This window comes from Peromyscus maniculatus, chromosome 5 (genome assembly GCF_049852395.1).
Source record: "Peromyscus maniculatus bairdii isolate BWxNUB_F1_BW_parent chromosome 5, HU_Pman_BW_mat_3.1, whole genome shotgun sequence".
In the NCBI taxonomy this organism is placed as follows: domain Eukaryota; kingdom Metazoa; phylum Chordata; class Mammalia; order Rodentia; family Cricetidae; genus Peromyscus; species Peromyscus maniculatus.
In genome coordinates, this window is record NC_134856.1 from 12,544,052 (window position 1) to 12,557,904 (window position 13,853).

The following is a 13,853-nucleotide window of genomic DNA, read 5'->3' on the forward strand; positions in this document are numbered from 1 at the left end:
TTCAGGCTGTGTAATTGTAGATGTGTAAATGTGCATGTAAACACAAAGTCACCTAGTGAGTTCAGTGCTCATATAGTGATATCTGCCACACAAAGGGACACAGGAAAGGAGGAGACCCTGCCCTCCTACACAGTTTCCACTGTGCTCTGCGGGCTAGCCCCTGGTGCCACCCAAGAAAGCAAAGGGCACTTTAGCCATCTGTGAACTTTGGGGATCTAAGATCACATTGTGGGCGGACACTTACTCTGAAGAACTTTAAACAATGGCCAGCTGTCCACGGATACCAGCAGGGTCCAGCGTCCCCACCCCCCACCGTCACATTTAATCAAAAGTGTATTCAAAATATGATTCTAGGAGATTATAGTGGAGATTTGCAGGAGGCTCTCAGTGTAGGCAGAGGTAGTGGGAACAGATTGTGGCTGGGGGCTTGAGTTGGGATAATCATAGGCTCAGACGTGCCATTCTCAGGCCTTGGGCTTCACGGTCAGCTCGGGAAAAGACCTTGAGTATTGGAAGGAGGAGCCGCAAATCTCATGCCTGCCCGCCCCCGCCCCCTTTCCCGGCATTCACCGTGGAGAAGTCCCTGGTTTCCAACTGGGTTTAGCAGGCTCTCCTGGGCGGTTAGGGCTTCAGTGGCCGGTTTCCTGATGCTGATTCAATGTGGAAAGGCCCCTCCACCCTCCGGTAAATGACTAGACCCTACAAGGAGTATCAGAAGCCTCAGTCTCCCGGTGGTGGAGGGGAGGGGGTCTACCTGGACCAAGGAGGGGGTGTGGTGGAGAGCGCCTTGAAAGAAACCTTCAGCTAATGCTCTTTATTACAAGCGTTAATCCTGCAAAGCCGACTGGAAATAATGTTTATCTTTTCGCAGTTTAATTTTCCGGACCCTAAGCCTCAGGTCAGCAAGGGCGACTTGCAAAGTCCCCGGGGGAGCTGGGGGTGGGGGTGGGGCGGGACCAGCTGTTGCCCAAAAACCAAACGCGGAAGGGGGGGGTCTCCCAAAGGAGGTGAGGCGGGAACCAAAGGAGGGCTTTGGACTGGAGCAGGATCAATCAAACCACAGATCTGAGGTATCTTCTGGCTCCCTCCTTGGGCTTCCGTTTCCTCATCTGAGGAGACACGGGTAGTTTTGTAACTCTTGACCTTTAAAAACACGCCACACTCCGAAGGGTTGGGATTGTTTGTTTTTCTATAGTCCCCCTAATGTCCAAAACTCATTTCTCTCTGCACCTTCCAAGGCTTTAAAAATCGGATGCTTCTGCCTCCCTCATCCTTCTGTCTGCCACACTGATCAGGAGGGCGTCCACCAACAGGGGCGGGTCTCACCGCTGGGCGGTCCAGCCCTGGAGGAGATTGCATGTAGGATGAGGTTCTCAGACACACACCAACTCTCTCCTTCCTAGTCCCTATGACTTCCCAGGGCTCCCTCCCAGGCTTTGCCGGGTTCACAGCCTATGTTAGGAAGCTGTGAGTTTACTCACTGGCTGAAGTCGAGTCCCCTAGAGCTGGGAACTGGGCCCAGGCAACCTCATCCAGCCTGCATTCTGTGGGCATCTTCAAACCTCTCACCCAACTCCAGACAGATTCACAAAGGGACAAGGACACAAAGCCCCTGCCCCGACCCTCAGCTCTCACTGGTTGGCCTGTACTGGAAGGGTTTGCAGACACTTAAGATTAAACAGAAAATATGCCCTCTGTGGTCTCTACCAACACCTCAAAACTGCTCTACTTCATTGTTGGGTTCTGTGGAAGCAAGCAGTGGGTTGAGGAGCTATCAAGTTTCCCTTCATGGATCAACATAATACATTTATAATCCCAGTGCTATCAGGGGAAAACCTTGCCCCTCAACAAATATTCTGATGTCACTCTGCTATTCAGCTACTAGGTTGTGCAGTTTGGGGGTCACCCTGTCCTGGGTATTGTGTGTGGCTTCCTCAATTTCTCTCTCTGCTACAGAACTCAGGTCTGCCGCCCCAAACTCTGTCCCCAGAAGCCTTTGTGGCAATTCGGTGTCCCATTCCTGCTCCACCAGACTTCTCCCAGAGTCCCTGGCATTGATAGGCTGCACACTTTGGATTCAGCTAGGTTATTTTTGAAGTTATAGCCTGGAAAGGGGAAGGAGACACAGATAGTCTTTAGAGACCATATCAACAAGGAAGTTACAAAGTGAGCAGGCTGGGTAAGGGTGGGTGAGCAGGAGGAGATGTTCTTCAGGCCCCCCATCCAGAAGAGGAAGAGAGACTTGGTCAAAATATGCTGTTCATCCATTGGGCTTTCCTCAAGGAAAGCCTCCCATCTCCCCTTCAAGTCTGACACAGTGCATGTCTGCCTGGCCAGCCCCAGCCCTGCGTGCACGGATAGCTGCTAGGATGGTTCTGTGTGTTTGTCTTGAGCAAAGTGAGAATTCCTGGTCCCTGCTGAGGCCTGGAAGCTTCTTAATATGAAGGTGAATCCAGAAGCAGCCGTTTCCAAAATTGTTCTGCAAACCGCAGCCATTGCGCTAACCTGCTGAGAGAGGAAAGATTGATTAAAACCCAAAGGCCACTTGGCCATAATTTCTAGAAAATCAGAGGTCAGCTTGTGTCCCACCCCAAGGGAAGCCAAGGTCTTGAGGCAATTTGCTTGTCAGAGGTAATGCTTGGGCAAGTTATGTGTAAATTCACATAACAATGTAACCCAATTTTCTAAGCCAACAGCTAATCCTGAGAGAAATTACTACAAAGACCAGAATCCAACATAAGTAATTGCTGGAGGCTGCCTAGTGCTTAGGGACTGTCCCTTTGTAGCAGTAAAGTTCCCCTTTACCAGGCCCTTGCACATCAGAGGAAGAGGACATTCAATGGCAGTCTTGCCATGCTGGGGGTCAAACCTTTGGGAGTATCCCCAGGGACAGCCTGGACCTTGGCTTCCAAGATGTAAAATTCAGAGAATGTCTGCACTGTCCGAATCTTTTAGTAGGCCAGGAGAAGCTGCACCCTGACCACTAACCGGTGGGTGGTATGCACAGCCCAACCACTCAGATAGCTCCAAAAGCCAGACCAATTCTCCGACATTCTTGGTACCAGCCAGAGGCCAAGGAGTCTTCTAAGAAGGCAGATTAGGGCCAAGGGTGCTTATGGGGAGAGACCTGCATGCCTGATGCAACTGTCAGGGTCCTGACACAGGGCTAGACTATTCATCGCTTCAAAGATTATGTGATTTGGGGGAAATCCTCTCCTCGGTATTTATTTTTATCATTTGGCTTTAGATTGGGGTGTTTAGACTTTGAGAGTGTTATGGACATTTTCGCACCAGATCTGGGGAAGGTGATGGGTGGGTATCTTTTGGACAGGCACTCCCAACGCCTCTGGGGTCCCACTACCTTCTGCTCCAGACGGGTACTGGAACCGCACTTCAGGCTCCCTCCGCCTAGGGCAAGGAGGGCAAGGCGCACAGTTCAGTGGCAGCCCCTGCAGGGCGAACGTGGAGTTTCCAAAGGCTTTGGCTGCAAGAGAATCCTCTTCAACTTCCGAGTCTCTGGGGACCAGGAGTCGCCTGATGGAGATGGGCTGTCTGGGAATCATGTGGCACTCCGGACTTTGTGCCCTGGGCGGGGTTGAGGGAGCACTTTCGACAACGCTGGCTGCGGCAGTGTGAGCCAAGGACCAGATTCGGGGCTTCTGGCCGCTTGGGTAGTGCACGATCATTGTGGGGCCACTTGGCTCTGTTGTAATGAAGTCAGCTTCTCCTGACCGCGGAGCCTCAGTGAAGGAGAAGCGGGGTACCGCCAGGCCGCACTCTCTGCTCTCCAAACGGCTCTCTTGAGCGGTGGCGCAGGGCGCAGACAGGGACCGCGCGCTCTTCGGAAAATCTGCCAGCCTGCGGGATGCTGAGACCGCTGCCTCCTCTTCTTCTGCTTCCTCCTCGTCCTCCTCTTCCTCCAGGTCTTCTAGGTCACTCAGTCGCAGCCCCTGGGCCTCCTGGCTGGCAGTAGCGTCTGTAGGAAATCAAGAACGAGTGAGAAAAGCATAGTACCCTAGGGAAACTCGCGGGAGGGTCCTACCCAGAGAAGCTTTTAGCGAGTGGCGCTCTGCACTTTAGCATCGCCACCCCCCACCCGCAGCTCTCCCCTAGGCTGGCTGCTGGCCCCAGGGGAAGAATTCCCCGCATTGCCCAGCTTGCCCCGCCTCTCCGATCTCCTGGAGTAGCCAAGGAAAGGCTACTTTGCACTGCTGGAGTCCCTCGGTTATAAATAGGGGAGGGACACTTTTCTTTCAACTTTAGCACCTACGGCGACTGGTGTGTTATTTAATCCAGCAAATATTCACGTGTGCAGAGCATCATTTAGACCTGAGACATTTAGAACTACAACAGTAAAATGTCTTCTAGGGGAGGTGACCTTCTAGAGGAATAGGCAAGAACAAAGTGCAGGAAATTTTCTTACAGCGATAAACATGGGAAGCAAGCAAAACCGAACTGGGAAGGGACTATCTGGTGCAAAGGCCCTGGGGTTTGCACTGCATCCAGGGACAAGGATAATTGGAACATTAGACAGTAGTAGCACAGGTGGTTTTGGATCCGATGTTTAACATCTTAAGGAACCTGCCAGGTGGGCTGGTGACTTGTTTGTACCTTTGGTGTCTTCAGCCAGGCAGCCCAGAGAGTCTTCTCCGGCACCTTCACCTCTCCTCTCCTCCCCACCTTTGTTCTTGGGCGCCCACGTCATCTTGTTCTCCTTCTTGAGGCGCCGGCGTGCGTTGGCGAACCAGGTGGACACCTGGGTGAGGGTCATCTTGGTGATGATGGCCAGCATGATCTTCTCGCCCTTGGTGGGGTACGGGTTCTTGCGGTGCTCATGGAGCCAGGCCTTGAGGGCGCTGGTGCTCTCTCGGGTGGCGTTCTTCCTGCGGCCAGCACTGCCCAACTCCACTCCACCGTACCTGTGGGCAGACAGGGCTCAAATTCCAGGCTGGCAACCAGGGGCTTGGCCAGTAGAAAGCCCAGGCACCTGGAAATTGAGTTCTGATCCCCCTTCTTTCACCAGGGAGAGGGCAGAGATGGGGATGATGAAAGGAGGCCAGCCACCATGCTCCCCGTTTCTCACCTGTCATACTGATACTGCCCCAGAGTTGGCTCATAGGGGTAATAAGCCCCTGGCTGGGTCAGGCTGGGGGTAAAGTTTCCTGCAGGATCCTTAAACTCATACTGAGGACTCTGGTGTGAGGGGAAAAGAGAATTCAGGACTACACAAGAGAAGGACACAGGTGACCGTATAGATCCACACCCCAGCTCCACCCTTTGCATTGGCTGTACAATATTGGGCACAGCCATTTAATACTCTGTGCCTCAGTTTCTCCCTAAGATTGAGGCAATGAAGTCATTCATGCTGGTGGAGTACTTAGTAGAGTCCTAGGGACAGAACAAGCAGTGACAGTGAGTAGGCATCGGCTACCATGATGGCTGCAGCTTCTGGATTCCTCACCACATATCCATCTACTGGGACCCTTCCCAGCAGACTATTCCTGGCCCTTGGCATTCTTGTGATTTGGGGTAAGTTATTTGAACTCTACACCTCAACTATTTACCTGTAAGTCAAGAATAATGATGATTTGCCCACCTTGCAGAATTAAAAAGGTTACAAACATTTTCTAAGCAGTGTGGAGTTTTGCAAACTGTAAAGTGCTGTGAACTTGAATTTTTCCTCACTCAGTATGCTATTTTCTCAGCGTTGTCTGTCCCATCCAGATTTTCTCGGGACCAGGTCACAGGAGAGTTCATCTGTGCTGATTGCCTATATTCCCAACCCCCAACGTTAACTGAGCAGCCCCAGGCCCCACCCCATCACTCACCAGTGCACCACACAGTGGGGATGGCTCTGGGCCATAGGGCAGGTACCCAGGGTAGCTCTGGGCAGCTGCATAGGGTGCTCCATAGATGCCCAAGGCAGCACCCAGCTCTGGCCGAGCACTGCCCAGCAGCCGACTGTCATAGGGTGTACAGCAAAGAGCAGAGGCAGAGGTGGAGGCTGAGGCCACATCTGACACTGATCGTGGGGCAGTTTCACAGCAAGTGGCACTGGAACTTGCAGACACCAGAAACTACAAAAACACGAAAGGAATCACTAGAAGTTAAAGATCCAGATACACCATCTACTGGTTCTAGCCAGAGGAGGGTACCAAGGAAGCTTGGTACCTTCGTTCCTTCCTTCTAGTAAGCAAATGCCACCAGGTTCAGAAACTCCGCTGACTGCTGGGATGGGGATTCTCTGATGGCAACTTACCCAAATTGTGCTTACAGATGCAACCAGGCCATCTTTAAGTCTTCATAGTCCCAGACAGCTTGTGGAGATAGGACCAAATCTATACCCCCCCAACCCCCACCCGCCGCCCCGTGGGATTCTACAAAGACACAGTTAGAAGTTAGCCTTCAAGACCATCACCAGCATCTCATTCCCGTCCCCATTGTACTAAAAGGATATCCACCTAAGATCAGAATAGGAGACTTGCAGCAGGTCAAAGGTCGACCTGATGCTAAACCCCAAGGGGGGAAAATACATATATACTGAGCACTCTGTTGGAGAAAATGGAGGACAGTGGTGGGCATCCTCAGAATTCTCCCGAGAAATCCTCACCATTGCTCAACATCCTGGTCTGGAAACCCGAGGGATGCTAAAGCAGAGAGCTCAGGCCAGCCTAAGAAAGGAGTGCGATCAGAACCGAGGCCAACAGATGAGCAGTGCGGTGTCAGCGCTCTGACCTGGAGCGCATTTGTTTTCTCCGGAGAGTCCACTGGCCACCTCAGGAATCTGTTTAAGGGAAGCCCTGACTGCAAGATCCCCCAGATCCCAACCCCCGCTCTGCGCAGAGAGCAAGGTTAGAGTGCCCGCGTTTTCAGGTGGCACTTGGGAGTGAAAGCTCTCGGTCTGGCATCCGGATGTCAGAGGGCGCGGTGGACAGTTCCCAGTCCTTGCTCTTAGCTTCTCTTGTGTCACCACCGAGAGGAGGAAACTCAGGGGTCAGCGCGCGCGCAGCGGGCATCTTCCCCCCAGTTGCTCTCCGCCCCCCCCCCGCCCCCAATAAGGCACTACTCACCTGGGATGCGCCGCCATACGGGTGTCCAAAGGGCGGGAAGGCCATAGCAGCTGGCCGTCTGGGACCGTTCTCCCTCTTTTCTTCTGAGTCGTTCGCTCAGTTCAGCTGTTCGATGACCCCAGCCAGGCGACTTTGGTTCCTTACAGGGCTGCAGGTGTTCGGCGCCAGTTCCTTGGCCCGCTAAGAGAGAATGGAGGCAGAGCCAAAGGCAGCCCAGCTGCCGAGCCCTGAGCTTTGGAAGGCACCCCTGCGGCCGGTGGGGTCCTGAAGGCAGAGGGGCCCATGGATTGGCAGAGTTAGGAAGAAGGCGCAGGGTATCAAAGGCGCGCGATGGCGAGGTGAGGTGCGGCGCGGCGCAGAGCTGTGAGGCTCCAGAGGTGTCCCAGTCCAAGGTGGCCAGAGGCTCAATGTGACGTCACGGTAATCCCGGGCCGCCAGAGGGGACCGCGGGCCCCGGGGCCCCGGGCCACCGAGCGTGCCAGGGGCAGCCAGCCCGTGTACGCGCACGCACTCTCAGACACTCTTGCTCCGCGAGGTTTGTGCAGCGGGCGAGGAACGTCAAAAACCCTGACCCTCTGCTCGCCGCTAGATCCTACCAGCTTTCGCCTCCAGCTCACGCGCGCGCGCACACACAGACCCTCTCCAAATTCCCCGGGAGAAGTGCGAGATGCGCCTCCCTGCGCGGCGCGCGGGCCCAGGGCTCAGCGTGCTCGCCTCCTCCCCTGCGGCCCCGAGGAGGCGAGAGGCAAGCGGGGCGGCGAGGGAAGAGAGAATACAAAAGAAGAGCCCGGAGGAAAGTGGGGGAGTCAGACAAGGGGGGAGAAGAAGGAGGGAGAGGAGAGATGAGGAGTCTGATGGCGAGGGGTGGGGGAGTGCGGTGGGTGAGGGCTGGGCGGAGGCAGAGCCGGAGCAGGTGGAAGAGAGCTGCGGCTCGCGGGACCAACCTCCAACCATCTCCGCCTCTCTGCTACACCAAAGTTTGTTGGACCCGCCGGCCCCGAGCTCCTAGGGTTGGACCAGCTCCGGGCAGCTTTGATGGAGCCCATCTTTGTCCTTGGGGATCTGACTTGGGTTTTAGTTTCCCAAAACCATTGGCTAATTCCAGCCCTGGCCAGGCCCTTGACCCCTGGCGTGTCTCTGCAGGGGTCTGACCCCGGGCTAGGCAGACGAGCGCCCCCTCCAGACCAAGGTGCAGCATCCGTTAGAGAGCTCCCATAGACGAGCCAAGTTTACTCGCTGGTATCTGTAGGCTGCCAGCCAAAAGTCTGGGCCATCTCTTCCAAAGGCCAGGCTTGGCTGCCTCCCGAGCGCCGCCTGCGGTGTCCGCCCAGAGCCTGAAAGATCGACGAAGGCAACAGGGTCCTGCTGCAACTGCTGCGCTCCTCTAGGGGTGGCGCTGGCGAGCCACAGTGGAGAGCTCTGGAGGGAGCTGCGCCAGAGATACCCAGCTGGGCCCAGTGGTGTAAGAAACCCCTTGCCGGGCTTCTCAAAAGAACATGGATTCCCCCGGGGTGTGTGTGCGGGGGTAGGGTGGGGGTGCGGAGGCGGAGGCGTTGCTTGCAGTCTCTTGGACAAGGGATGCCAGTTCGCAAGTGCTATAGATTTTGCACACCTTGCAGACCTGCACCTTTCCAAAGACTCCAGCATGGGACTAGAAGCCTAAGATACAGAAGGGACTTGCAGACTGGCGATGGCAGGTCTTAGGTGGCGCTGCTGCAGCACCAGGTGGAGTTTGCAAACTAGAAAGCCTTTCTTTTAGTTACGCGGTCACAGTACAGTGCACTTGACAGTTTTTGGACAGTCCTAGCTAGATCTTTGCTACACCTCCTCCAGGCGTGGTGGAGGTTTGCTCAAGGACAAAACAAATCTGTCTGTCTATCTATCTATCTATCTATCTATCTATCTATCTATCTATCTATCTATCTATCTATCTATCTATCTATCTATCTATCTACCTACCTATCATCTACCTCTATCTATCTATCTATCTATCTATCTATCTATCTATCTATCTATCTATCTATCTATCTATCTATCTATCTATCTATCTTCCCATTGAAACTCGAGACGTCGAGACCCAGAGGGTACAGACAGCTCGGGCTTCTTGCCTAGCAGAGCGATCTCAGCACCAGAGGCAAGGTTGAGGTCCGGGGCGGGAAACCCCTCGTGCAAGCGTGCCTCTGGCCTCTGGCCTGGTAGGCCACCCCAGTGACCTCTTAGAATGACACCTTGGCTCAGCACCTGCTCACCTCTCCCAGCTTATGCAGAATAGACAAGGAGCTTAAACAGGCCACAAAGCACACTTGAGTCTGCAACCGAGCTGCTTCCACAGCCTGTGGTTACCTCGGAGAAACCTTGCTGTCAAACTGGGAGAGGCCTAGTTAGGAAAAGAATTACAGCCGTTGCCAGATTGACTTAGCGATAAAAAGTCACAGTAATAAATAGATCCCTTGATTTTTCAAAACGCACTTTGGAGCAGTTCACCCCTTTATAGCTTGGATATCTCTAAGCTCTCTCACTCTCTCTTTTAAAGTAGGAATTGGGAAAATTTCATTAAATTAGTCCCCTGGGGAAGATTACTACTAATTAATTAATTGCAAACATTTCCAGAGGGAAGGTATGTCAATTGTAAAGTAATAAAATTAGATAGTTGAAATACTTACTCAGCAACTTTGATTGCCCATTCATTCCTAAGCAGAGGATTTTTTTTTTTTTGACAGAAAAATGGGGATGGTGCTGGAAAAAAAGCATTAGCCCTGTCCCTTGGTGATATTGTGAAATAGAAACTACCTTATAGGATTTATTGATTTTCCACTGATTTATAAAGCCCTCCATGGTGTCAATGCTATGTGTAGGGACTCTGGGCCTACCTCTTGTCTGTGCTCTAGGATGTGAGAAAGTCAACAGGAATTGAAAAGAAAACTCAAAATTGGTGGCAAAACAAATTCGGTCATAGGACTGACCATAGTACAGCATTTTCCTTCTGCTGTGGGAGTGGGTAATACACATGGAGCATGCTTTCTGTTACAGTTCTTTACCTGCTGTTTGCAGAGTTGCTTTATGGTTTGGTGGCTTTTATTAGAATGAATCCTGGGGAGGAAGGCTGTCCCTGTCCTCTCTGTTTTCACTACCTTAAGAGACTCTGGTTTAATGTAGCCTTCCCAGGGACAGGGTATAAGTTGAACAAAGCCCTCTGTTTTAATGGCGCTTGGTTGTTAGAACACACCTTGAATATTTAGTGGTAGTCCCTAAAATTTATTGTTATGAGATATGCCTCATAAAAAAACAAAAGCAGCAATTTAAGCCAATATCCACCGCTGGCAGAACCCTCATGGGCAGAGACGTCTCTTTCTTGGAATTCCTGATTCAGGAATTCTATAGAATTTGCTTTCTTCTTCCTCTGTTTCCAGACTCTCACTTCTATAGCCTGGTGCTCTGGGCTCCTCCATCATGTCAGCTTTTCATTGCTTTGTTCAATGCTGATTAATTTATTTTCAGGGGAAAAATCCCCAATTGTATATGTGTGCTTATAGAATTTTTTGAAGCAACTAAATAAACCCATCAAATACAGAACCCCCTCCCCAGTTATATTTAAGGGAGTCAACAAAAACCACTCAGTGTCTCTTGGAAAAAAATTATATTGGTTTTTCTGTGATATTGTGCAATGTGTCTGTTAGTTCTTCTAGCTGCTCAGTAAAACTAATAGGAAACAAAGTGCATGGAGGCCCGTGCGGACCACAGAGAACACTAACCCACAGCCTTCATTTGAAGTTCCTATTGCTCCTTGTAAAGCACACTGACAATCTTGAGCAAGCCCAGTAAAGGATGTGTCTTTGACAATAGCTTGAGAACACTACTCTGAAAAGGGGAAAGACAAGTGAAACAGGGGAAAACCAACCCATCCTGTAGTGTTTGGATTTCAAACTGCCCATGATTTCCTAGTGATTTACACAAAAGACCAAAGCTCACCAGGAGGCAAAGAGTAACCCCAAGTTAGCTTTAAAGGTCTCAAGTCACAGATAAAGTGAGTGCGTTCAGGGGCACAATGACATAGTTGAGACTATACTTAAAATACATGTTTTAAAAGTATGGAGTATTTTTAGTGACTGTTTTGAACTGAGAAGAATGAAGTTTCCTCCAATCTATGCATGAATGAACAAGTGCATCTGGACAGATGCATCCATAATTTATACTGATCAGTCACCGCAGGTCTCCCCGAGTAAAGCCGAAATGAACACTAATTGTTTTGACGGAAGTAGTGTGCATGGCATCTGATAGAGAAACGCAGCGTGTCCCTGCCTTGCCTGAATACATATTGTCAACAGAAAAGCTGGCATCAGGAGAGGAAAAGAAAAAGGCAGCAATTCCCAGGCGAGGGCGTGAAGCAGCTCCTTTGGAAGAGGGCAAAGAGAAAGGATTAACTTCTTAGAGACAGTATAAAACTCGACTCGATGCAGAGAGCCTAAAACCGATAGCTGGATAATAAGAGTCTAATTCTTTTGTATTCTGTGAGCTTGGGAGCATTCCTAGACACCTCCGATTTATCTTATTAGAGGCTCCTGAGAAGAACACTGAGAGGTGAGAAGAAGGTCCAAGATGTCACCGAGCCAAACAGATGACAGAGGAGAGGTCAGCATCCCGACCTCTCGATTTGGGTCTTCCTGTAAAAGTGTATTTTACATGCATAAAGTCAGATACAGTCAGGAGAGGTTGCTGACTCCAGCTGAACTGCGAATTCGCAGTTAATGCCTCCTGACGACAGTGCAGTTTAGTAGAGAAAAATCTGAGAAGATGCCGCGGTGAGCCAACAAGTTCCAGGAGGCTTCTGCGTGTGTCGTTTTGGTCTGTCTTATGAAAGGGTTTACTGACACAATAACTGGGGAGTTTTAAAAATTTGATGTGGCTCATTCATTAAGGTAGTGAACAGCAGTCAGAGTCAGCTGTAAGTGAAGAGCGTGTGAAAATGAGAAGAGGGAGGAGAAAAGAAAGGCCCTCTTGAAGCAATGCACTGACGTTTGCCTCTGTATGACTGTCCTGATTTAAAAACAGCAATGGAATTTAGCAACTGATTCTGTTCTCCAAGAGGAAGTTTTTTAATCTTTGATTTGGGGGCCTCTAAGCTGGGCTCGCTATATTAACGTTGCGCTTTCCCAACGGTCTCCGCCTAGAGCATGTCTTGATTATTTTTTTGTCTTGTGTATGTTGACATCTTTCGAGTGATAGGATCAGGCGTCTGCTCTGGCTTCAAGGAATTAAGCCTTAAAGTAAATAGCAGATGTATGGATTTGAAAACTGGAGAACAGATTTTTGAAGCCAAAGTCTTTGGCAAAGAAATACAAGTAAGCAACGGAGACTTAAAGAGACAACCTGTAGGGACCCCAGCACAAGACTCTGTGCTCTTTTTCCCTTTGTGATGGGGTCCAGGGGTGGTCCTTGAGTGTACAGTAAGGGAGCAGCATCATTGTCAAGACAAATGAGAAAGGGAAGCATAGCATTTGGGGCTTCAACTTCAGAAAGGGTAGGACACAGTTTTAGGAGAAGGCTGGCTAAGGTAGCATTTATAAGGACAGTATTTTGTTATTCTTGACCTTAAAGGGTTTTACCACCATAGAAAGTAAGACTGCAGTTAAAATTGTGAGCAAGTTGGAGTTGTATGTCACCTAACTGGTGGCATTCTCTCAGCGTGCCCTTTCCTTAGATTTCCAGGATGAAAGCTGGGCATTAAGCTGGGCCTGGCAGTGCATGGGTAGAATCACAGTACTTGGAGGCTGAGGCAGGAAGCTTGCTAGTTCGAAGAGTACATGCTAAGACAGTGTCAAGGGAACTCAAAATACAAAAATAAAGAAACGAAAGGCTCAGATTTTTAGAGCTGGCCTGAAGCCTCCTCTCTGGTGTGGCCTGAGGTTTGCTACTTTAGGAAAGGGGAGGTTTTGAGAAGCCACTCACTGGGCAAAGTAATTTATCACAAATGTTCACAAATCAATAAAAATATGGGAAGTATTATTTTTACAGAAAAAGAGAGAGAGAAACACATGAAACATGCCCATTAAGGCATGGTTGTTCTAAAACCTGTGTGTCTACATGGGTCTGCAATTAAAAACACTCTGGTAATAAATCTCCTTGCAGTCTCCTTTAATGCTTTTAACTTTTCTGAAGGTTCAAATTGGTATCCCAAAAATGTGCCAGGACATTCACAAGGTATTTTATAGACTCATAAATAAATATGGCAATTAATCTATGCTATATTTCTTTCATATTTGATGACAATTTATTATGGCGTTCACCCATTCCGTGCACAAAAACTCTAATGCACTTAAAATCGGATTTCAAACCAAACATTTTATGGGAAAATATAGTATTGATCATCCATTTAAAGATATCATGAAGATGATTCATAACCTGCTGTAAAAAAAGATCTCATGAGGCTCTTACAAATGAGTAGGCTGGTGTGAGAGTCTATTCATAAAAGCAAGGCTAGGTCGACTCCTCTTGTTTCCTTCATCTATCTCTGAGTTTTTCCAGCACTGATTGCTTTTGCATGCTGCTGTTTCATAAGAAAAGCCCCCTCCTGTGACATTTTTCATAGTGACACAGGTTGTGGGATTTCACGGAGCCTTTTTTTCCTGCTGCAATTTTCTGCTGACATTCTGTCTGCAGAAAGAGTTTGAGGGGCAGAGGAAGAAGAGGTCTCTGTCACTTGGGCACTTACCAGGTTTTGGGGTGGGGGCGAGGCCTGCCTTAGCACTTGTCTCATTGTTGTGACAAAATGCCATGCCGGACAGA

The 13,853-nt window shown here is 50.1% G+C and overlaps 1 protein-coding gene across 2 annotated transcripts; it reads right to left on the reverse strand.

Moving 5' to 3' along the window:
• Nucleotides 1-2,074: 2,074 nt before the first annotated feature.
• Nucleotides 2,075-7,248, reverse strand: Irx6 (iroquois homeobox 6). Of its 2 annotated transcripts, none has more exons than XM_006984045.3 (6): nt 7,071-7,248; nt 5,829-6,077; nt 5,084-5,193; nt 4,612-4,919; nt 3,362-3,976; nt 2,075-2,508 (listed from the first exon to the last, which is right to left on the reverse strand). In XM_006984045.3, exons 1-6 carry the CDS (start codon nt 7,113-7,115, stop codon nt 2,501-2,503), a joined length of 1,335 nt encoding a protein of 444 aa, XP_006984107.2. In that variant the 5' UTR covers nt 7,116-7,248; the 3' UTR covers nt 2,075-2,500. The 2 variants fall into 2 exon arrangements, with proteins under 2 accessions (XP_006984107.2, XP_006984108.2); XM_006984046.3 differs by having other exon boundaries at nt 2,400-2,505.
• Between the last annotated feature and the right edge of the window lie 6,605 nt (nt 7,249-13,853).

Excerpts from the sequence above, each read along its gene's own strand:
- Irx6 (XM_006984045.3), bottom strand. The coding sequence starts at position 7,115 with ATGGCCTTCCCGCCCTTTGGACACCCGTATGGCGGCGCATCCCAG. Across the intron at positions 4,920-5,083 it reads GGGCAGTATCAGTATGACAG|GTACGGTGGAGTGGAGTTGG; the intron begins GTGAGAAACGGG and ends GTCTGCCCACAG. Across the intron at positions 3,977-4,611 it reads CCTGGCTGAAGACACCAAAG|ACGCTACTGCCAGCCAGGAG; the intron begins GTACAAACAAGT and ends GATTTCCTACAG.